Raw genomic sequence first — 23,727 nt, 5'->3', positions numbered from 1 at the left:
TATTCTGCTGGTGCAGTCACTGTGTACATACATTACAATACTGATCCTGAGTTACCTCCTGTATTATACTCCAGAGCTGCACTCACTATTCTGCTGGTGCAGTCACTGTGTACATACATTACATTACTGATCCTGAGTTACATCCTGTATTATACTCCAGAGCTGCACTCACTATTCTGCTGGTGCAGTCACTGTGTACATACATTACATTACTGATCCTGAGTTACATCCTGTATTATACTCCAGAGCTGCACTCGCTATTCTGCTGGTGCAGTCACTGTGTACATACATTACATTACTGATCCTGAGTTACATCCTGTATTATACTCCAGAGCTGCACTCACTGTTCTGCTGGTGCAGTCACTGTGTACATACATTACATTACTGATCCTGAGTTACATCCTGTATTATCCTCCAGAGCTGCACTCACTATTCTGCTGGTGCAGTCACTATGTACATACATTACATTACTGATCCTGAGTTACATCCTGTATTATACTCCAGAGCTGCACTCGCTATTCTGCTGGTGCAGTCACTGTGTACATACATTACATTACTGATCCTGAGTTACATCCTGTATTATACTCCAGAGCTGCACTCACTATTCTGCTGGTGCAGTCACTGTGTACATACATTACATTACTGATGCTGAGTTACCTCCTGTATTATACCCCAGAGCTGCACTCACTGTGTACATACATTACATTACTGATCCTGAGTTACATCCTGTATTATCCTCCAGAGCTGCACTCACTATTCTGCTGGTGCAGACACTGTGTACATACATTACAATACTGATCCTGAGTTACCTCCTGTATTATACTCCAGAGCTGCACTCACTAGTCTGCTGGTGCAGTCACTGTGTACATACATTACATTACTGATCCTGAGTTACATAGTGTATTATACTCCAGAGCTGCACTCACTATTCTGCTGGTGCAGACACTGTGTACATACATTACAATACTGATCCTGAGTTACCTCCTGTATTATACTCCAGAGCTGCACTCACTATTCTGCTGGTGCAGTCACTGTGTACATACATTACATTACTGATCCTGAGTTACCTCCTGTATTATACTCCAGAGCTGAACTCACTATTCTGCTGGTGCAGTCACTGTGTACATACATTACATTACTGATCCTGAGTTACCTCCTGTATTATACTCCAGAGCTGCACTCACTATTCTGCTGGTGCAGTCACTATGTACATACATTACATTACTGATCCTGAGTTACATCCTGTATTATACTCCAGAGCTGCACTCGATATTATGCTGGTGCAGTCACTGTGTACATACATTACATTACTGATCCTGAGTTACATCCTGTATTATACTCCAGAGCTGCACTCACTATTCTGCTGGTGCAGTCACTGTGTACATACATTACATTACTGATCCTGAGTTACCTCCTGTATTATACTCCAGAGCTGCACTCACTATTCTGCTGGTGCAGTCACTGTGTACATACATTACATTACTGATCCTGAGTTACCTCCTGTATTATACCCCAGAGCTGCACTCACTATTCTGCTGGTGCAGTCACTGTGTACATACATTACATTACTGATCCTGAGTTACATCCTGTATTATACTCCAGAGCTGCACTCACTATTCTGCTGGTGCAGTCACTGTGTACATACATTACATTACTGATCCTGAGTTACATAGTGTATTATACTCCAGAGCTGCACTCACTATTCTGCTGGTGCAGTCACTGTGTACATACATTACATTACTGATCCTGAGTTACATAGTGTATTATACCCCAGAGCTGCACTCACTATTCTGCTGGTGCAGTCACTGTGTACATACATTACATTACTGATCCTGAGTTACCTCCTGTATTATACCCCAGAGCTGCACTCACTATTCTGCTGGTGCAGTCACTGTGTACATACATTACATTACTGATCCTGAGTTACATCCTGTATTATACTCCACAGCTGCACTCACTATTCTGCTGGTGAAGTCACTGTGCACATACATTACATTACTGATCCTGAGTTACCTCCTGTATTATACCCCAGAGCTGCACTCACTATTCTGCTGGTGCAGTCACTGTGTACATACATTACATTACTGATCCTGAGTTACATAGTGTATTATACTCCAGAGCTGCACTCACTATTCTGCTGGTGCAGTCACTGTGTACATACATTACAATACTGATCCTGAGTTACCTCCTGTATTATACTCCAGAGCTGCACTCACTATTCTGCTGGTGCAGTCACTGTGTACATACATTACATTACTGATCCTGAGTTACATCCTGTATTATACTCCAGAGCTGCACTCACTATTCTGCTGGTGCAGTCACTGTGTACATACATTACATTACTGATCCTGAGTTACATCCTGTATTATACTCCAGAGCTGCACTCGCTATTCTGCTGGTGCAGTCACTGTGTACATACATTACATTACTGATCCTGAGTTACATCCTGTATTATACTCCAGAGCTGCACTCACTGTTCTGCTGGTGCAGTCACTGTGTACATACATTACATTACTGATCCTGAGTTACATCCTGTATTATCCTCCAGAGCTGCACTCACTATTCTGCTGGTGCAGTCACTATGTACATACATTACATTACTGATCCTGAGTTACATCCTGTATTATACTCCAGAGCTGCACTCGCTATTCTGCTGGTGCAGTCACTGTGTACATACATTACATTACTGATCCTGAGTTACATCCTGTATTATACTCCAGAGCTGCACTCACTATTCTGCTGGTGCAGTCACTGTGTACATACATTACATTACTGATGCTGAGTTACCTCCTGTATTATACCCCAGAGCTGCACTCACTGTGTACATACATTACATTACTGATCCTGAGTTACATCCTGTATTATCCTCCAGAGCTGCACTCACTATTCTGCTGGTGCAGACACTGTGTACATACATTACAATACTGATCCTGAGTTACCTCCTGTATTATACTCCAGAGCTGCACTCACTAGTCTGCTGGTGCAGTCACTGTGTACATACATTACATTACTGATCCTGAGTTACATAGTGTATTATACTCCAGAGCTGCACTCACTATTCTGCTGGTGCAGACACTGTGTACATACATTACAATACTGATCCTGAGTTACCTCCTGTATTATACTCCAGAGCTGCACTCACTATTCTGCTGGTGCAGTCACTGTGTACATACATTACATTACTGATCCTGAGTTACCTCCTGTATTATACTCCAGAGCTGAACTCACTATTCTGCTGGTGCAGTCACTGTGTACATACATTACATTACTGATCCTGAGTTACCTCCTGTATTATACTCCAGAGCTGCACTCACTATTCTGCTGGTGCAGTCACTATGTACATACATTACATTACTGATCCTGAGTTACATAGTGTATTATACTCCAGAGCTGCACTCACTATTCTGCTGGTGCAGACACTGTGTACATACATTACAATACTGATCCTGAGTTACCTCCTGTATTATACTCCAGAGCTGCACTCACTATTCTGCTGGTGCAGTCACTGTGTACATACATTACATTACTGATCCTGAGTTACCTCCTGTATTATACTCCAGAGCTGAACTCACTATTCTGCTGGTGCAGTCACTGTGTACATACATTACATTACTGATCCTGAGTTACCTCCTGTATTATACTCCAGAGCTGCACTCACTATTCTGCTGGTGCAGTCACTGTGTACATACATTACATTACTGATCCTGAGTTACCTCCTGTATTATACTCCAGAGCTGCACTCACTATTCTGCTGGTGCAGTCACTGTGTACATACATTACATTACTGATCCTGAGTTACCTCCTGTATTATACTCCACAGCTGCACTCACTATTCTGCTGGTGAAGTCACTGTGCACATACATTACATTACTGATCCTGAGTTACCTCCTGTATTATACCCCAGCGCTGCACTCACTATTCTGCTGGTGCAGTCACTGTGTACATACATTACATTACTGATCCTGAGTTACATCCTGTATTATACTCCAGAGCTGCACTCACTATTCTGCTGGTGCAGTCACCGTGTACATACATTACATTACTGATCCTGAGTTACATCCTGTATTATCCTCCAGAGCTGCGCTCACTATTCTGCTGGTGCAGTCACTGTGTACATACATTACATTACTGATCCTGAGTTACCTCCTGTATTATACCCCAGAGCTGCACTCACTGTGTACATACATTACATTACTGATCCTGAGTTACATCCTGTATTATCCTCCAGAGCTGCACTCACTATTCTGCTGGTGCAGACACTGTGTACATACATTACAATACTGATCCTGAGTTACCTCCTGTATTATACTCCAGAGCTGCACTCACTAGTCTGCTGGTGCAGTCACTGTGTACATACATTACATTACTGATCCTGAGTTACATAGTGTATTATACTCCAGAGCTGCACTCACTATTCTGCTGGTGCAGACACTGTGTACATACATTACAATACTGATCCTGAGTTACCTCCTGTATTATACTCCAGAGCTGCACTCACTATTCTGCTGGTGCAGTCACTGTGTACATACATTACATTACTGATCCTGAGTTACCTCCTGTATTATACTCCACAGCTGCACTCACTATTCTGCTGGTGAAGTCACTGTGCACATACATTACATTACTGATCCTGAGTTACCTCCTGTATTATACCCCAGAGCTGCACTCACTATTCTGCTGGTGCAGTCACTGTGTACATACATTACATTACTGATCCTGAGTTACCTCCTGTATTATACTCCAGAGCTGCACTCACTATTCTGCTGGTGCAGTCACTGTGTACATACATTACATTACTGATCCTGAGTTACCTCCTGTATTATACTCCACAGCTGCACTCACTATTCTGCTGGTGAAGTCACTGTGCACATACATTACATTACTGATCCTGAGTTACCTCCTGTATTATACCCCAGAGCTGCACTCACTATTCTGCTGGTGCAGTCACTGTGTACATACATTACATTACTGATCCTGAGTTACATCCTGTATTATACTCCAGAGCTGCACTCACTATTCTGCTGGTGCAGTCACCGTGTACATACATTACATTACTGATCCTGAGTTACATCCTGTATTATCCTCCAGAGCTGCGCTCACTATTCTGCTGGTGCAGTCACTGTGTACATACATTACATTACTGATCCTGAGTTACCTCCTGTATTATACTCCAGAGCTGCACTCACTATTCTGCTGGTGAAGTCACTGTGTACCTACATTACATTACTGATCCTGAGTTACCTCCTGTATTATACCCCAGAGCTGCACTCACTATTCTGCTGGTGAAGTCACTGTGTACCTACATTACATTACTGATCCTGAGTTACCTCCTGTATTATCCTCCAGAGCTGCACTCACTATTCTGCTGGTGCAGACACTGTGTACATACATTACAATACTGATCCTGAGTTACATAGTGTATTATACTCCAGAGCTGCACTCACTATTCTGCTGGTGCAGACACTGTGTACATACATTACAATACTGATCCTGAGTTACCTCCTGTTTTATACTCCAGAGCTGCACTCACTATTCTGCTGGTGCAGTCACTGTGTACATACATTACATTACTGATCCTGAGTTACCTCCTGTATTATACTCCAGAGCTGCACTCACTATTCTGCTGGTGCAGTCACTGTGTACATACATTACATTACTGATCCTGAGTTACATCCTGTATTATACTCCAGAGCTGCACTCACTATTCTGCTGGTGCAGTCACTGTGTACATACATTACATTACTGATCCTGAGTTACCTCCTGTATTATACTCCAGAGCTGCACTCACTATTCTGCTGGTGCAGTCACTATGTACATACATTACATTACTGATCCTGAGTTACATCCTGTATTATACTCCAGAGCTGCACTCGCTATTCTGCTGGTGCAGTCACTGTGTACATACATTACATTACTGATCCTGAGTTACATCCTGTATTATACTCCACAGCTGCACTCACTATTCTGCTGGTGAAGTCACTGTGTACCTACATTACATTACTGATCCTGAGTTACCTCCTGTATTATACTCCAGAGCTGAACTCACTATTCTGCTGGTGCAGTCACTGTGTACATACATTACATTACTGATCCTGAGTTACCTCCTGTATTATACTCCAGAGCTGCACTCACTATTCTGCTGGTGCAGTCACTGTGTACATACATTACATTACTGATCCTGAGTTACCTCCTGTATTATACTCCAGAGCTGCACTCACTATTCTGCTGGTGCAGTCACTGTGTACATACATTACATTACTGATCCTGAGTTACCTCCTGTATTATACTCCACAGCTGCACTCACTATTCTGCTGGTGAAGTCACTGTGCACATACATTACATTACTGATCCTGAGTTACCTCCTGTATTATACCCCAGAGCTGCACTCACTATTCTGCTGGTGCAGTCACTGTGTACATACATTACATTACTGATCCTGAGTTACATCCTGTATTATACTCCAGAGCTGCACTCACTATTCTGCTGGTGCAGTCACCGTGTACATACATTACATTACTGATCCTGAGTTACATCCTGTATTATCCTCCAGAGCTGCGCTCACTATTCTGCTGGTGCAGTCACTGTGTACATACATTACATTACTGATCCTGAGTTACCTCCTGTATTATACTCCAGAGCTGCACTCACTATTCTGCTGGTGAAGTCACTGTGTACCTACATTACATTACTGATCCTGAGTTACCTCCTGTATTATACCCCAGAGCTGCACTCACTATTCTGCTGGTGAAGTCACTGTGTACCTACATTACATTACTGATCCTGAGTTACCTCCTGTATTATACTCCAGAGCTGCACTCACTATTCTGCTGGTGCAGTCACTGTGTACATACATTACATTACTGATCCTGAGTTACATCCTGTATTATACTCCAGAGCTGCACTCACTATTCTGCTGGTGCAGTCACTGTGTACCTACATTACATTACTGATCCTGAGTTACCTCCTGTATTATACCCCAGAGCTGCACTCACTATTCTGCTGGTGCAGTCACTGTGTACATACATTACATTACTGATCCTGAGTTACATCCTGTATTATCCTCCAGAGCTGCACTCACTATTCTGCTGGTGCAGACACTGTGTACATACATTACAATACTGATCCTGAGTTACATAGTGTATTATACTCCAGAGCTGCACTCACTATTCTGCTGGTGCAGACACTGTGTACATACATTACAATACTGATCCTGAGTTACCTCCTGTTTTATACTCCAGAGCTGCACTCACTATTCTGCTGGTGCAGTCACTGTGTACATACATTACATTACTGATCCTGAGTTACCTCCTGTATTATACTCCAGAGCTGCACTCACTATTCTGCTGGTGCAGTCACTGTGTACATACATTACATTACTGATCCTGAGTTACATCCTGTATTATACTCCAGAGCTGCACTCACTATTCTGCTGGTGCAGTCACTGTGTACATACATTACATTACTGATCCTGAGTTACCTCCTGTATTATACTCCAGAGCTGCACTCACTATTCTGCTGGTGCAGTCACTATGTACATACATTACATTACTGATCCTGAGTTACCTCCTGTATTATACTCCAGAGCTGCACTCACTATTCTGCTGGTGCAGTCACTGTGTACATACATTACATTACTGATCCTGAGTTACCTCCTGTATTATACTCCAGAGCTGCACTCACTATTCTGCTGGTGCAGTCACTGTGTACATACATTACATTACTGATCCTGAGTTACCTTCTGTATTATACTCCAGAGCTGCACTCACTATTCTGTATTATCCTGTGGGGTCAGGAGATTCCCCTTGCACTTACTGTGATCAATCTCATTCACTTCTTCATCTTCGGAGTCCAGGTCGTCGCCCTCTTCCTCCTCTTCATCATCATCATCATCATCATCATTGTCGTCGTCCTCATCACTCTCTATCGCTTCCTCGTCCACCCACTTCCCGGGGAGCAGGCCGGCAGCGTCGTAGGAGTCACACAGGGGCCCCACAATGTGTGTGATGAAGGATTCCTGGAGCTTGGCCAGCTGGGGGGCCGCGCGGTCCATGAAGGGGCTGACGGGTAACCCCAGACTCTCCTCCTCGTCACCCTGGAACAGAGGCCATAATCAGCCAATAAACAGCAGCACAGAGGCCCCGCGCTTCATTATTTGTTCCGGAATACTAAGAGGCACGGGATGACCCTGCAGGGCCACGGCGCATTTAGGGGCCTCAGTGCGCTCAGGGGCCACCCTTTAGGGGCCCATCCCGGGCAGCAGTGCGCTCAGGGGCCACCCTTTAGGGGCCCATCCCGGGCAGCAGTGCGCTCAGGGGCCGCGCCTCTACCTGCTCGTAGAACTCGTTGACGATGCCTTCCGTCCACTTCAGGTGCAGCTCGCGGGTCTTGGCCGGGCCGTTGATGTCCGCCAGTTTGATGCACACTTGGCACACGAGGAGCCGGTCGTTCTCGTTGCTCCAGTCGATGCCGTTACTGGTGACGTCGTTTACCTGCCGGAAGAGGAAGCCGTTCCCTACGTTACAAGGCGTCCAGGAAACGTTGTGCTTGCTCTGGGGTTGTCATGGTAACATTTGTTATTTAAAGAGCACTTGCCATCATGTGACCCCTGTACTTACAGAGGTCACATGATAGTAACTGTACACACCGGAAAAAATAAATGTAGCGTTTTATAGATAGAATTGTGACATCTATAAAGGTCTCTTATTCACCGTGAAGCATGGAGCAAAATGTAGCTCAATGACCTCCAGGTGACCCTCTAACTCCCCTCTGCAAACAGATCATTAAAGTTGGTCATCTGATAGATCACAGACACCTTTCCATCCAACAACATTCAGAAGAATGGAGAAGTGACAGGTTTATATCCCTTGCCTGCCTGTGTCACAGAACCGGCAGGCAAACTACTTTAAGCTGCCTTGCAAGTTATGAATATTGAGGTTTTCATGAACAGCATAGACATGACAGATATGAGAGACATATTTTCAGAGTCCTGACGAACATAACACATTGTCTTACGCCAGTGAATGGTTGCCGCAGCACCTCCAAATTAATATCTCTCAGACGGATGATGCTATCCATGCCATGTTTCCCATCTATGAATAGATAAAATCGTAATAGGAAACATGACAGTAATATCTGCCACCTGGGACCTCCATGGGAGAAGATGTTGGGGATTCTATCATTTCCTAAAAAGAACTAGCCACATCCCTGTTATGAGTCACAGGATGGAGGTGTGTGTGCGTGACTGGTCTTATTAAAAGCAAACTATGATCAGTGTCACACAGTGATCAGAAATCCTAAGGTGATTAGCGCCACATTTGTTTGGAGTTTCTTTTTCACTCAGAATTGACTACCTATGTAGATCCGAATCAGGATCAGCACACAGTTCTCCACAGTGAGCTGCACACCTTATTGGATTATACAAGACATGGAGGAGATGTGAACAAAGAACTGATCCCTTGAGAATCTCAACGTGGATATGTTACTGATTAAAGGTGAGCATAACCACAAAGAAAATCATTTTTTTTTTTTTGGTAAAAAGGTATTACGCTCAGAGGAAGCGCCGCACTTGTCTTTCTTCCCTCTCTCCCTAAAGTAGGGTTCTTCTGAAGGCAGTCTGCTTCATAAGAGACAGAGCCGATCCCGTGACATCAGGTTTAGTACTTTTCTTTCGTTTCCCCTTTTATTTTACGTATTGTATATACCGTGTTTTGTTCCCATTTTCTATCATCTTTGTATATTTTTTATAAACACTGCCTACCTTCCCGGATTATATCTATAAAATTTAATAGTTTTGTTCCTCTTTCTCCGTAAATTGCACCCCTGAAGCCATACGCCTCCTGTAACGGGCGTCCAATCAGTCTGTATAAACGATTGGTGGTGGCAGCTAGTGGGTTCTTTTTGTTATTGTGGAGTTGGCAATGACCGTACCAAGGTATATACATATTATATAAATTCTGAGCATTGGAGGTGTATATACCATACGCTGACAGTGAGTTTCCCAATAACCGGCCCAGTAGTGGAAGCAGCTGCGGCCTCGTCCATCACTCGTCAGTCAATTGTGTAATTGTCCTGATGATTGGAGGCAGCTGAGAGCTATTCCCTGACAAACTGCAGGCAGTGGTGGGATCTGCGTGACCTCCCAGGTGTTATCCTAGACATAGTGGATGTTACCATGGCAACCCCAGAGCAAGCACACTGTTTCCATTATGGCATTACACTGATACATTGTAGCACCACCGTGATAGTGAGGAAATAAGTCCTGGAGATTCACTGCCTGCAAGCAGAGGTCTGGAAAATGCGGAGGATTGCAGACCCCCCCCAGACACCGGCGGCGCTCGCGGTACTGACCTTGGCATTGAACTCGGCCAGAAAGTCAAAGTGTTTCTTGAGGTCGGTGGCAAGGATTGCCTCGATCACCAGGAAGCGGAACCGCTTGAACTGCACGTGGTCCAGGAACGTCAGGAAGTTGTAATCCGGCCGCGAGAGGAAGAGGTTCCAGGCGGCCGCCGCGTGATGGTTCTCCAGCACCGATCTGTCATTATACAGCACGGCCTGAAAGCAGAGCATGGAGTCAGCGCAGGCGTCTGGGCTGCCGTCCCCACCGCGCACCAAGGCCCCCGGCACTCCCCCAATGTGGCCGCAGCCCTCGCCCCGCCACCATGTGGCCGCAGCCCTCGCCCTGCCACCATGTGGCTGCAGCCCTCGCCCCGCCACCAGGTGGCTGCAGCCCTCGCCCCGCCATGTGGCCGCAGCCCTCGCCCCGCCCGGCGGCTGCACCACATCCATCATTATAACACGATGACGGCGGCACTCCGCTGCTTCCCCATAATCACGTTACGGGGTCCTGCATGCCGCCGCCAGCAGAGCGCCCGCGGGTGCAGTCCTGCATGCTGCCCCCAGCAGAGCGCCCGCGGGTGCAGTCCTGCATGCTGCCCCCAGCAGAGCGCCCGCGGGTGCAGTCCTGCGTGCCGCCCCCAGCAGAGCTTCTGGGGGTGCAGTCCTTCATGCCACCCCCAGAAGAGCGCCCGCGGGTGCAGTCCTGCATGCCGCCCTCAGCAGAGCACCCGCGGGTGCAGTCCTTCATGCCGCACTCACCTGCGGTGCATTTGTGGCCACAAGAAAGGCGTTTGTGCGACCGGGGTGGTCATAGTCGTGCATCGCAGCCGCCACGTACAGCGCCATCAGCTCCAGTGCCGGGATGTTCGCCGCCAAGCAGCCATAACTGTCATCTGTCATCTGACAACTCCTCGAGGACAAGTATGTGCGACAACCACTGCCGTCCGCTTCTGGAGAGAGGACAACAGAGAATAAGGCGTGATAGAGAATAATGCCCATAGTATAGCCCCTCAGTATCGGAACAGTGGAGGTGCGACATCCGGCAGTTCTCAGTGCTGGTGCACAGCGCCATCATCTGTATAGTGGCCACAGCCCGGTACTGCATACTCGGATGGATAGGTGTGGATCTGCAGTACCCACTGTGGCCACTTTACAGATGAGGGCGCTGTGCAGTTCTGCTCCACAACTGAGCACCAATAACAACTGAATGTGGGGGATGTCGCACCCCCACTGAACTTATATTGATGGTGTAGCGCTGGCAATGACCCCACAATCATTGCCAGCCCTGCGGCTCCTCACATGTGACGGTAACAGCTGGAAACCGCGGCACCGGGGGGACGTCGCCTATAAAACCTGCAAAATTTTGCTAATGACCCTCATCATTGCTGCTCGGCCGCCCGGTGGGAAATCCGCTAAAAAGCTGCAGAGACATTTACAATCCGGCTCCGCCTGCAGCACAGGCATAGCAGAGCCGAGCGAGCGCCACCACACAGCCAATGGGCAGCCGGACCCTGCAGCATCCAAGGGGTTAATACTGCAGCTGCTGGAATAGTGGCCCCTCCTCCTCCTGCATTATAGGGCCCCGTCCATAATAAGTCTGTGGCCTCAGAAGCCGCCCCCCCAGCTCCTGGCAGCGAGGGATCCCCCCGGTGCCGCCCCGGCCGCCCTCCTCCTGGCGCTGCGCTCCGCTGGGATATTTTTAGTTCTGATGTTTAATTTCCTAATTATGTAAAGAATTATTATCCTAATGCGCCGCGGAGCCGGCAAAGTGCTGACTGCAGCAGAGGCGGTGCGAGCGCGCGGCGGGGGGGAGCGGCACCGGCGGGGGAGCGGGGACTTGGCAGCCGGCGAGGAATGATCAGCATTTACCCATCAATCAATTACCCAGAAATACAAGCGGCTCATAAAACACGTGGGCGACATTAACCCCGGCAGGACTGGAGACAGGGCGGCTACCAGTGAAGAACTACAACCCTCAGCAGGCACTCAGCCACCTCCTGAGGGGTGTACGTGGAGAACTCTAAGAAAGGGCAGAACATTTCCGATCCATAGACCCTCAAATCCATGCACCTCTGCTACTGGGGGTCTGTATGGAGGGGGGCACCGATCATCGTCATGGTGGTCCCGGTCCAGACGGCGGCCGCGCCATCACAGTAACTGTTTCCTTCTTTATGGGCCTGTGTCCTGCTCTGCTCAAATTTCGTTACAGCGTGTTGGAGACCCCCATAGGTCCAAAGACAAAGTAAATGACCAGGAGGGTCCGGACTCACCGGCCTCATCGCTGCTCAGCTCCTGGAAACCCGGGATCGGCCGTGTGGTCAGAAACCAAACCGCGTGCATGACGTCCGTGGCGTGAGTGCGATTGTGGTCTGCAAGGAAACCCCAAATATTAGAGGGGAGACCCCCGGATCAGGCTGCAGCACGTGGGCCCGTGTCCGGGGAGCGCCGCGTCCGGGGTGGGCCGCGTCCGGGGAGGGCCGTGTCCGGGGTGGGCCGCGTCCGGGGTGGGCCGCGTCCGGGGAGGGCCGCGTCCGGGGTGGGCCGCGTCCGGGGTGGGCCGCGTCCGGGGAGGGCCGCGTCCGGGGAGGGCCGCGTCCGGGGAGGGCCGCGTCCGGGGTGGGCCGCGTCCGGGGAGGGCCGCGTCCGGGGAGGGCCACATCCGGGGTGGGCCGCGTCCGGAGAGCGTCCGGGGTGGGCCGCGTCCGGAGAGCGTCCGGGGTGGGCCGCGTCCGGAGAGCGTCCGGGGTGGGCCGCGTCCGGAGAGCGTCCGGGGTGGGCCGCGTCCGGAGAGCGTCCGGGGTGGGCCGCGTCCGGAGAGCGTCCGGGGTGGGCCCTTCCGGAGAGCGTCAGGGGTGGGCCGTGTCCGTGCCGCCTCGTACTCACATGGAATATCCCGGTAGCCGCTTTCTAACGCCCGGAAGAAGTTTTGGAATTTGATTTCAGGAATTTTGAAGATTTCAAACAAGCTTGTATCGTAGAACAGGGAGCATGAGACCTGCGAACACAAAACGGGAGACGTCACACTGACACCCGACATAGTGAGACATAGGAAACCGCAGCAAACGTCCGCAGGCCTGGTGCAGAACAGTGACAGCAGCTCTGGATGTGACTGGAGTAGAAGCCATGAAGGAAAAGTACTGAGAATACTTAGCGCATAAATTGGCCAATTCACGTGAACCCGGCGGCTGCGGTAAGACGACTCATTGCTGGGAACCTGCGTAGTGTGAATCCTCTCCTAGGCTGAAGTCTGCCGGTATACGAGGATCCTGCTGGAGGCCGAGGGGCGGACGCACATGAATTGGCCAATTTATGCACCAGGTATTCTCAGTTATTCTATTTTCTACAGCAGTAATGAGATTCAATTTCATATATTTCATGTTTGCTCCAGCGCGCAACTATGTCTGTTAGTTAAAGAAAAGGACATTATATCTTATTTACTGTCTGCCAAGCTGCCGACCACCTCCTGCCTGCCCAGCTCCGACCACCTCCCCCGACCAACTATCGACCGCCCGAACACCTCCAGCCTGCCCAGCTCCGACCACCTCCAGCCTACCCAGCTCCGACCACCTCCCCCGACCAACTATCGACCGCCCGAACACCTCCAGCCTGCCCAGCTCCGACCACCTCCAGCCTACCCAGCTCCGACCGCTTCCTGCCTGCCCAGCTCCGACCGCCTCCTGCCTGCCCAGCTCCGACCGCCTCCTGCCTGCCCAGCTCCGACCGCCTCCTGCCTGCCCAGCTCCGACCGCCTCCTGCCTGCCCAGCTCCGACCGCCTCCTGCCTGCCCAGCTCCGACCGCCTCCTGCCTGCCCAGCTCCAACCGCCTCCTGCCTGCCCAGCTCCAACCGCCTCCTGCCTGCCCAGCTCCGACCGCCTCTCGCCTGCCCAGCTCCGACCGCCTCCTGCCTGCCCAGCTCCGACCGCCTCCTGCCTGCCCAGCTCCGACCGCCTCCTGCCTGCCCAGCTCCGACCGCCTCCTGCCTGCCCAGCTCCGACCGCCTCCTGCCTGCCCAGCTCCGACCGCCTCCTGCCTGCCCAGCTCCGACCGCCTCCTGCCTGCCCAGCTCCGACCACTTCCCGCACAGCTACCCACCATCTTTTGGCCGCCCATCTCCCAACCTTCTCCTGCCCAACTTCCGGCTCAGCACTTCCCACCAAGCCGCCGACCCCTGCCCCTCACAGACAGGGGCCATTCACAAGCGTCTCCTGGGGTCTTTGCGGCTGATCTCCCCCGTATCACATCTACATTTCATCTAAATTAAGGCTCCATCAATGGCGCCGCCTGGCTTCCTTGCGCGGCGGGGACAGGGGGGCTCATCATTTCAGCCGCTATCCTCGGAGGACCCGGGATTACTCATTCTAGCATTTCGGAGTCCAATGATCTCAGCGATACATTTTGGCAGCGGCGGCCGCTTCAGCTGCATTAGACAATTCTGGAGAATTGGGAGTTTTATTGGGAGACGCAGGAGCCAAAAAGTGAAGTCATCATGAAAAGTTGTCAGGCCGAGAATGAGCCGGAGATCAATAATCGCCAGCCGCCCGGAAAGACACATTTATAATGTCTGAACGGAGGCTGCGATAATGGCGGGGGATGGAAAGCTAAATCTGCACCCACAGGACGCAGTCTGGATATACGGGAATTCTGATCATCCAGCATCTGCCAGATTATCAGGCAACCAGAAAACACAGGAAGGGCGAGGAGCCAGAGAATGAGCAAAGAAAATCCGGATGATCGGGTGACAGCTGGGGGCGCTGTTGCACTGAAGTCTATGGAAATTATGCAGTGGTGAAAAGAGGTACTGCAAGTGACAGAAGTAACGAGGGTCAGATACAATGTATCGCGACTGTCGCACCTGACTCAGGATCCGCCCACATTTCCCGCCAGTTTTCTCCATGAGATCGAAGATTGGAAAATTCCAATTATCCATTTTCTGCAATAATTCATCCTGATCCTCAATGAGCAAATCCAGTGCTGCCGACTCCTCAATCTGCCCCAAACAGAAGGACAAGGTCAGAGCAAGTAACCGGGGGTCACAAAGACCCCCCCCAAAAAAAAGAGATTCATCATCAGTGAATGGAAACATCAACAGGATGAAAACTGACTGCTCTCACAGCTGAGGATCTGTTACAATGTATCAGCCCGGAGTCCGGGACAGGAATGAGCTCTGATGCACTGTAACAAACCCTCAGCTATAAGAAGACTCCGGTCAATACAGCTTCATCCTCTGCGAGAGGCTGCGCTCACCTCCGGCTGCGGGCTCCCGTGCGTCTGCTCCTCCTGCAGTAGTGTCGTACCATCGCTGGACGCTCGGCCCTCCGGCGTCCGCTCCGATAAGTGCAAAGGTTCGGACCGAACGTCAGAGTATTCCCCTGAGGACAGAAGAAAGTGAGCGGAGAGTAACGAAATCGCCGGACCCCCCGGGCACAGGCAGCAGCGCGGACCCCCCCCCGGGCACAGGCAGCAGCGCGGACCCCCCCCCGGGCACAGGCAGCAGCGCGGACCCCCACCCCGGGCACAGGCAGCAGCGCGGACCCCCCCGGGCACAGGCAGCAGCGCGGACCCCCCCGGGCACAGGCAGCAGCGCGGACCCCCCCGGGCACAGGCAGCAGCGCGGACCCCCCCGGGCACAGGCAGCAGCGCGGACCCCCCCGGGCACAGGCAGCAGCGCGGACCCCCCCGGGCACAGGCAGCAGCGCGGACCCCCCCGGGCACAGGCAGCAGCGCGGACCCCCCGGGCACAGGCAGCAGCAAGGACTCCCCGGGCACAGGCAGCAGCGCGGACCCCCCGGGCACAGGCAGCAGCGCGGACCCCCCGGGCACAGGCAGCAGCGCGGACCCCCCGGGCACAGGCAGCAGCGCGGACCCCCCGGGCACAGGCAGCAGCGCGGACTCCCCGGGCACAGGCAGCAGCGCGGACCCCCCGGGCACAGGCAGCAGCGCGGACCCCCCGAGCACAGGAGACACTGAACCCCCCGGGAGGCGGCTCTGCTCTCACCTGATTTCTGCGCTTGGTTCTCGCCGCCGTCCAGAGATTCTGAATGTGAAGAAGATTTAAAAATCCTGTGATCACAACTGGAGGAAGAAGGAGACGATGAATCTATGGACAGAGGTCTGACAGCCAGGCCCCCGCCCCGACCACCCGACCCCCACCCACCGACCACCCGGCCCCCGCCCCGACCACCCGACCCCCACCCACCGACCACCCGGCCCCCGCCCTGATCACCCGACCCCCGCCCATGACAACCCGACGCCCGCCTCAACCACCTGGTCCTGACAAGCCGGCCCCCGCCCCGACCACGACAACCCGACCCCTGCCCCAACCACCCGGCCCCGACAACCCGGCCCCCGCCTCAACCATCCGGCCCCCACCCCGACCACCCGGCCCCCACAACCCGACCACATGGCACCGACAACCCGACCCCCGCCTCAACCACCCGGCCAAGACAACACGACCCCCACATCAACCACCCGGCCCCCGCCTCAACCACCCGGCCCCGACAACCCAACCCCCGCCTCAACCACCCAGTCCCCGCCCCGACCACCCGGCACCGACAACCCGGCCCCCGCCTCAACCACACAGCCCCCGCCCCGACCACCCGGCCCCCACAACCCGACCCCCGCCTCAACCACCCAGTACCCGCCCCGACCACCCGGCACCGACAACCTGACCCCCGCCTCAACCACACAGCCCCCGCCCCGACCACCCGGCCCCCACAACCCGACGCCCGCCTCAACCACCTGGTCCTGACAAGCCGGCCCCCGCCCCGACCACCCGGCCCCCACAACCCGACGCCCGCCTCAACCACCTGGTCCTGACAACCCGACCCCTGCCCCAACCACCCGGCCCCGACAACCCGGCCCCCGCCTCAACCATCCGGCCCCCACCCCGACCACCCGGCCCCCACAACCCGACCACATGGCACCGACAACCCGACCCCCGCCTCAACCACCCGGCCAAGACAACACGACCCCCACATCAACCACCCGGCCCCCGCCTCAACCACCCGGCCCCGACAACCCAACCCCCGCCTCAACCACCCAGTCCCCGCCCCGACCACCCGGCACCGACAACCCAACCCCTGCCTCAACCACCCAGTCCCCGCCCCGACCACCCGGCACCGACAACCCGGCCCCCGCCTCAACCACCCGGCCCCGACAACCCGACCCCCGCCTCAACCACCTAGCCCCCGCCCCGACCACCTGGCCCCGACAACCCGACCCCCGCCTCAACCACCCGGCCCCGACACCCCGACCACCCGGCACCGACAACACGACCCCCGCCTCAACCACCCGGCCCCCGCCCCGTCCACCCGGCACCGACAACCCGACCCCCGCCTCAATCACCCGGCCCCGACAACCCGACCACCCGGTCCTGACAACCTGGCCCCCACCCCGACCACACAGCTCCGACAACCCGACCCCTGCCCTGACCACCCAACCCCCGCCCACGACAACCTGACCCCTGCCTCAACCACCCGGTCCTGACAACCAGATCCCTGCCCCCACCACCCAGACCCACGCCCAAGCAACCCGGCCCCCCCGCCCCCATGTTTCCCCCCGCCCCGAGGAGCAGCGGTCATCAGTACACAATATGGAAATGAGGCCGCTCATTCTGCCCCTCCCCCGATGGCTCCGGCGCGGTTACCTGTGACATATATGGCTTGTAGGCGATCTGATTGGCTGCGGGAAGTCCTGAGAGCCGAGCGCGAGGCCGACAGCCTTATGTAACGTCACACTGGGCTTAGTGAGGAAATCAGCCGTGTCCGGGAACTCGACGGGAGATCGGCCGAACACAGAACCGTGTGCCGGAGAACTGACCGGGCTCAGGATGGGAGAGGTACCTGCAACCAGCGGGACCCCCGAACATCAGACAGGCGCACACAGGCTGATAACAGAGAGGAATAGAATAGTCTCCTAGAGTCACCTCCCCCAGTGATGGCTGATAACAGGGAGTAATAGATTGTAGGCACCTCCCCCAGTGATGGCTGATAACAGGGAGTAATAGATTGTAGGCACCTCCCCCAGTGATGGCTGATAACAGGGAGTAATAGGCTGGTCATTGCCTGTGTACCTGGCGCTCCGCTCTCCCTATATTCTCGCGTACATCCTGCTGTTGTGTTGCTGACTGCACTGATACACTGCTACAACCCCTCAGCTGTGTGAAGGCTAGAGCATGCAGGTCCTCAGTCTCTGGTGTAAGTGACTCTGATTACAGGCAGAGATCTATTAAAACAGAGGTAAAATGATTTGTGACTGACACACTGTGCCGCTTACCAGCTCTGCGGGTGCCCACGTGGGGGGTCAGAGTCACAGACGAGGACCTCTGCTTTGGGATTGTCAGCAGGTTGGAGCTGAAAGGTCCATTGGGATAAGATGATTGGCTGCAAAAAATATCATTAACTAACAATGGAAGGAGATACATTGTATAATGTCCTGCATGGGAACAGCTGACGAGCTCTGCCGCCATCTGCTGGTAAAAAACTGACACTACAGCGCTGTACACGCATCTCACCTGGCTGTGCTGAAATCAGGGTGGGCTCGCTTTCCATTACTTCTCTCCCACCTGGAAGTCGCCAGCTCCATTGGCTGCAGAGATGAGGCTCCGGAGCACCTGCGTAACTGAGGGGTGGGCAAACTGCTGCGACTGTTCAACCCCTGGAGAAGAAAAAAGGAGAGTAACATCAAGAGAACTACAAATCCAAGAATACAAGAGCAGACCCCACAGACCCCAACTGCTCTATGTAACACACTGCATTCTGTTACCTGCCATGTCATCTTATATAACCTCCAGACATTACATCATATGTGACTGATATCAGCCTCTTATAACGCTCCAGTACGGATATAACCTCCAGACATTACATCATATGTGACTGATATCAGCCCCTCTTATAACGCTCCAGTACTGATATAACCTTCAGACATTACATCATATGTGACTGATATCAGCTCCTCTTATAACGCTCCAGTACTGATATAACCTCCAGACATTACACCATATGTGACTGATATCAGCCCCTCTTATAACGCTCCAGTACTGATATAACCTCCAGACATTACACCATATGTGACTGATATCAGCCCCTCTTATAACGCTCCAGTACTGATATAACCTTCAGACATTACATCATATGTGACTGATATCAGCTCCTCTTATAACGCTCCAGTACTGATATAACCTCCAGACATTACACCATATGTGACTGATAACAGCCCCTCTTATAACGCTCCAGTACTGATATAACCTCCAGACATTACATCATATGTGACTGATATCAGCCCCTCTTATAACGCTCCAGTACTGATATAACCTCCAGACATTACACCATATGTGACAGATATCAGCTCCTCTTATAACGCTCCAGTACTGATATAACCTCCAGACATTACACCATATCTGACTGATATCAGCCCCTCTTATAACGCTCCAGTACTGATATAACCTCCAGACACTACATCATATGTGACTGATATCAGCTCCTCTTATAACACTCCAGTACTGATATAACCTCCAGACATTACACCATATCTGACTGATATCATCCCCTCTTATAACACTCCAGTACTGATATAACCCCCAGACATTACACCATATGTGACTGATATCAGCCCCTCTTATAACGCTAAAGTACTGATATAACCTCCAGACATTACATCATATGTGGCTGATATCAGCCTCTTATAACGCTAAAGTACTGATATAACCTCCAGACATTACATCATATGTGACTGAAATCAGCCCCTCTTATAACGCTCCAGTACTGATATAACCTCCAGACATTACACCATATGTGACTGATATCAGCCCCTCTTATAACACTCCAGTACTGATATAACCTCCAGACATTACATCATATGTGACTGATATCAGCCCCTCTTATAACGCTCCAGTACTGATATAACCTCCAGACATTACACCATATGTGACTGATATCAGCCTCTTATAACGCTCCAGTACTGATATAACCTCCAGACATTACATCATGTGACTGATATCAGCCCCTCTTATAACGCTCCAGTACTGATATAACCTCCAGACATTACACCATATGTGACTGATATCAGCCCCTCTTATAACGCTCCAGTACTGATATAACCTCCAGACATTACACCATATGTGACTGATATCAGCTCCTCTTATAACGCTCCAGTACTGATATAACCTCAAGACATTACACCATATGTGACTGATATCAGCCCCTCTTATAACGCTCCAGTACTGATATAACCTCCAGACATTACACCATATGTGACCGATATCAGCCCCTCTTATAACGCTCCAGTACTGATATAACCTCCAGACATTACACCATATGTGACTGATATCAGCTCCTCTTATAACGCTCCAGTACTGATATAACCTCCAGACATTACACCATATGTGACTGATATCAGCCCCTCTTATAACGCTCCAGCACTGATATAACCCCCAGACATTACACCATATGTGACTGATATCAGCCCCTCTTATAACGCTAAAGTACTGATATAACCTCCAGACATTACACCATATGTGACTGATATCAGCCCCTCTTATAACACTCCAGTACTGATATAACCTCCAGACATTACATCATATGTGACTGATATCAGCCCCTCTTATAACGCTCCAGTACTGATACAACCTCCAGACATTACACCATATGTGACTGATATCAGCCCCTCTTATAACGCTCCAGCACTGATATAACCCCCAGACATTACACCATATGTGACTGATATCAGCCCCTCTTATAACGCTCCAGTACTGATATAACCTCCAGACATTACACCATATGTGACTGATATCAGCCCCTCTTATAACGCTCCAGTACTGATATAACCTCCAGACATTACACCATATGTGACTGATATCAGCCCCTCTTATAACGCTAAAGTACTGATATAACCTCCAGACATTACACCATATGTGACTGATATCAGCCCCTCTTATAACGCTCCAGTACTGATATAACCCCCAGACATTACACCATATGTGACTGATATCAGCCCCTCTTATAACGCTAAAGTACTGATATAACCTCCAGACATTACATCATATGTGGCTGATATCAGCCTCTTATAACGCTCCAGTACTGATATAACCTCCAGACACTACATCATATGTGACTGATATCAGCTCCTCTTATAACACTCCAGTACTGATATAACCTCCAGACATTACACCATATCTGACTGATATCATCCCCTCTTATAACACTCCAGTACTGATATAACCCCCAGACATTACACCATATGTGACTGATATCAGCCCCTCTTATAACGCTAAAGTACTGATATAACCTCCAGACATTACATCATATGTGGCTGATATCAGCCTCTTATAACGCTAAAGTACTGATATAACCTCCAGACATTACATCATATGTGACTGAAATCAGCCCCTCTTATAACGCTCCAGTACTGATATAACCTCCAGACATTACACCATATGTGACTGATATCAGCCCCTCTTATAACACTCCAGTACTGATATAACCTCCAGACATTACATCATATGTGACTGATATCAGCCCCTCTTATAACGCTCCAGTACTGATATAACCTCCAGACATTACACCATATGTGACTGATATCAGCCTCTTATAACGCTCCAGTACTGATATAACCTCCAGACATTACATCATGTGACTGATATCAGCCCCTCTTATAACGCTCCAGTACTGATATAACCTCCAGACATTACACCATATGTGACTGATATCAGCCCCTCTTATAACGCTCCAGTACTGATATAACCTCCAGACATTACACCATATGTGACTGATATCAGCTCCTCTTATAACGCTCCAGTACTGATATAACCTCAAGACATTACACCATATGTGACTGATATCAGCCCCTCTTATAACGCTCCAGTACTGATATAACCTCCAGACATTACACCATATGTGACCGATATCAGCCCCTCTTATAACGCTCCAGTACTGATATAACCTCCAGACATTACACCATATGTGACTGATATCAGCTCCTCTTATAACGCTCCAGTACTGATATAACCTCCAGACATTACACCATATGTGACTGATATCAGCCCCTCTTATAACGCTCCAGCACTGATATAACCCCCAGACATTACACCATATGTGACTGATATCAGCCCCTCTTATAACGCTAAAGTACTGATATAACCTCCAGACATTACACCATATGTGACTGATATCAGCCCCTCTTATAACACTCCAGTACTGATATAACCTCCAGACATTACATCATATGTGACTGATATCAGCCCCTCTTATAACGCTCCAGTACTGATACAACCTCCAGACATTACACCATATGTGACTGATATCAGCCCCTCTTATAACGCTCCAGCACTGATATAACCCCCAGACATTACACCATATGTGACTGATATCAGCCCCTCTTATAACGCTCCAGTACTGATATAACCTCCAGACATTACACCATATGTGACTGATATCAGCCCCTCTTATAACGCTCCAGTACTGATATAACCTCCAGACATTACACCATATGTGACTGATATCAGCCCCTCTTATAACGCTAAAGTACTGATATAACCTCCAGACATTACACCATATGTGACTGATATCAGCCCCTCTTATAACGCTCCAGTACTGATATAACCTCCAGAGATTACACCATATGTGACTGATATCAGCCCCTCTTATAACGCTAAAGTACTGATATAACCTCCAGACATTACACCATATGTGACTGATATCAGCCCCTCTTATAACACTCCAGTACTGATATAACCTCCAGACATTACATCATATGTGACTGATATCAGCCCCTCTTATAACGCTCCAGTACTGATACAACCTCCAGACATTACACCATATGTGACTGATATCAGCCCCTCTTATAACGCTCCAGCACTGATATAACCTCCAGACATTACACCATATGTGACTGATATCAGCCCCTCTTATAACGCTCCAGTACTGATATAACCTCCAGACATTACATCATATGTGACTGATATCAGCCCCTCTTATAACGCTCCAGTACTGATATAACCTCCAGACATTACACCATATGTGACTGATATCAGCCCCTCTTATAACAGTCCAGTACTGATATAACCTCCAGACATTACATCATATGTGACTGATATCAGCCTCTTATAACGCTCCAGTACTGATATAACCTCCAGACATTACATCATATGTGACTGATATCAGCCCCTCTTATAACACTCCAGTACTGATATAACCTCCAGACATTACATCATATGTGACTGATATCAGCCCCTCTTATAACGCTCCAGTACTGATACAACCTCCAGACATTACACCATATGTGACTGATATCAGCCCCTCTTATAACGCTCCAGTACTGATATAACCTCCAGACATTACACCATATGTGACTGATATCAGCCCCTCTTATAACACTCCAGTACTGATATAACCTCC

General features: G+C 50.5%; 1 protein-coding gene across 1 annotated transcript in view; it reads right to left on the bottom strand.

The window, feature by feature from the left end:
- Positions 1-23,727, bottom strand: part of PDE3B (phosphodiesterase 3B) — a 510,152-nt gene that overhangs the window by 3,366 nt on the left and 483,059 nt on the right. Inside the window, exons 4-15 of the mRNA XM_073659062.1 lie at positions 18,849-18,991; positions 18,611-18,717; positions 17,982-18,177; positions 16,332-16,408; positions 15,581-15,705; positions 15,189-15,323; positions 13,219-13,330; positions 12,606-12,704; positions 11,095-11,285; positions 10,348-10,551; positions 8,328-8,489; positions 7,813-8,092 (exon numbers count right to left, since the gene is read on the bottom strand). Of these exons, the coding sequence (XP_073515163.1) occupies positions 7,813-8,092; positions 8,328-8,489; positions 10,348-10,551; positions 11,095-11,285; positions 12,606-12,704; positions 13,219-13,330; positions 15,189-15,323; positions 15,581-15,705; positions 16,332-16,408; positions 17,982-18,177; positions 18,611-18,717; positions 18,849-18,991 (1,831 nt within the window). The remainder of the gene's footprint in view (positions 1-7,812; positions 8,093-8,327; positions 8,490-10,347; positions 10,552-11,094; positions 11,286-12,605; positions 12,705-13,218; positions 13,331-15,188; positions 15,324-15,580; positions 15,706-16,331; positions 16,409-17,981; positions 18,178-18,610; positions 18,718-18,848; positions 18,992-23,727) is intronic.

Source organism: Phyllobates terribilis, unplaced genomic scaffold, assembly GCF_046119375.1.
Source record: "Phyllobates terribilis strain yellow unplaced genomic scaffold, ASM4611937v1 Scaffold_13__5_contigs__length_258822181, whole genome shotgun sequence".
NCBI lineage: Eukaryota > Metazoa > Chordata > Amphibia > Anura > Dendrobatidae > Phyllobates > Phyllobates terribilis.
Note: the sequence above shows the minus strand (reverse complement) of the source record. Positions and strands in the feature narration are given on the sequence as shown.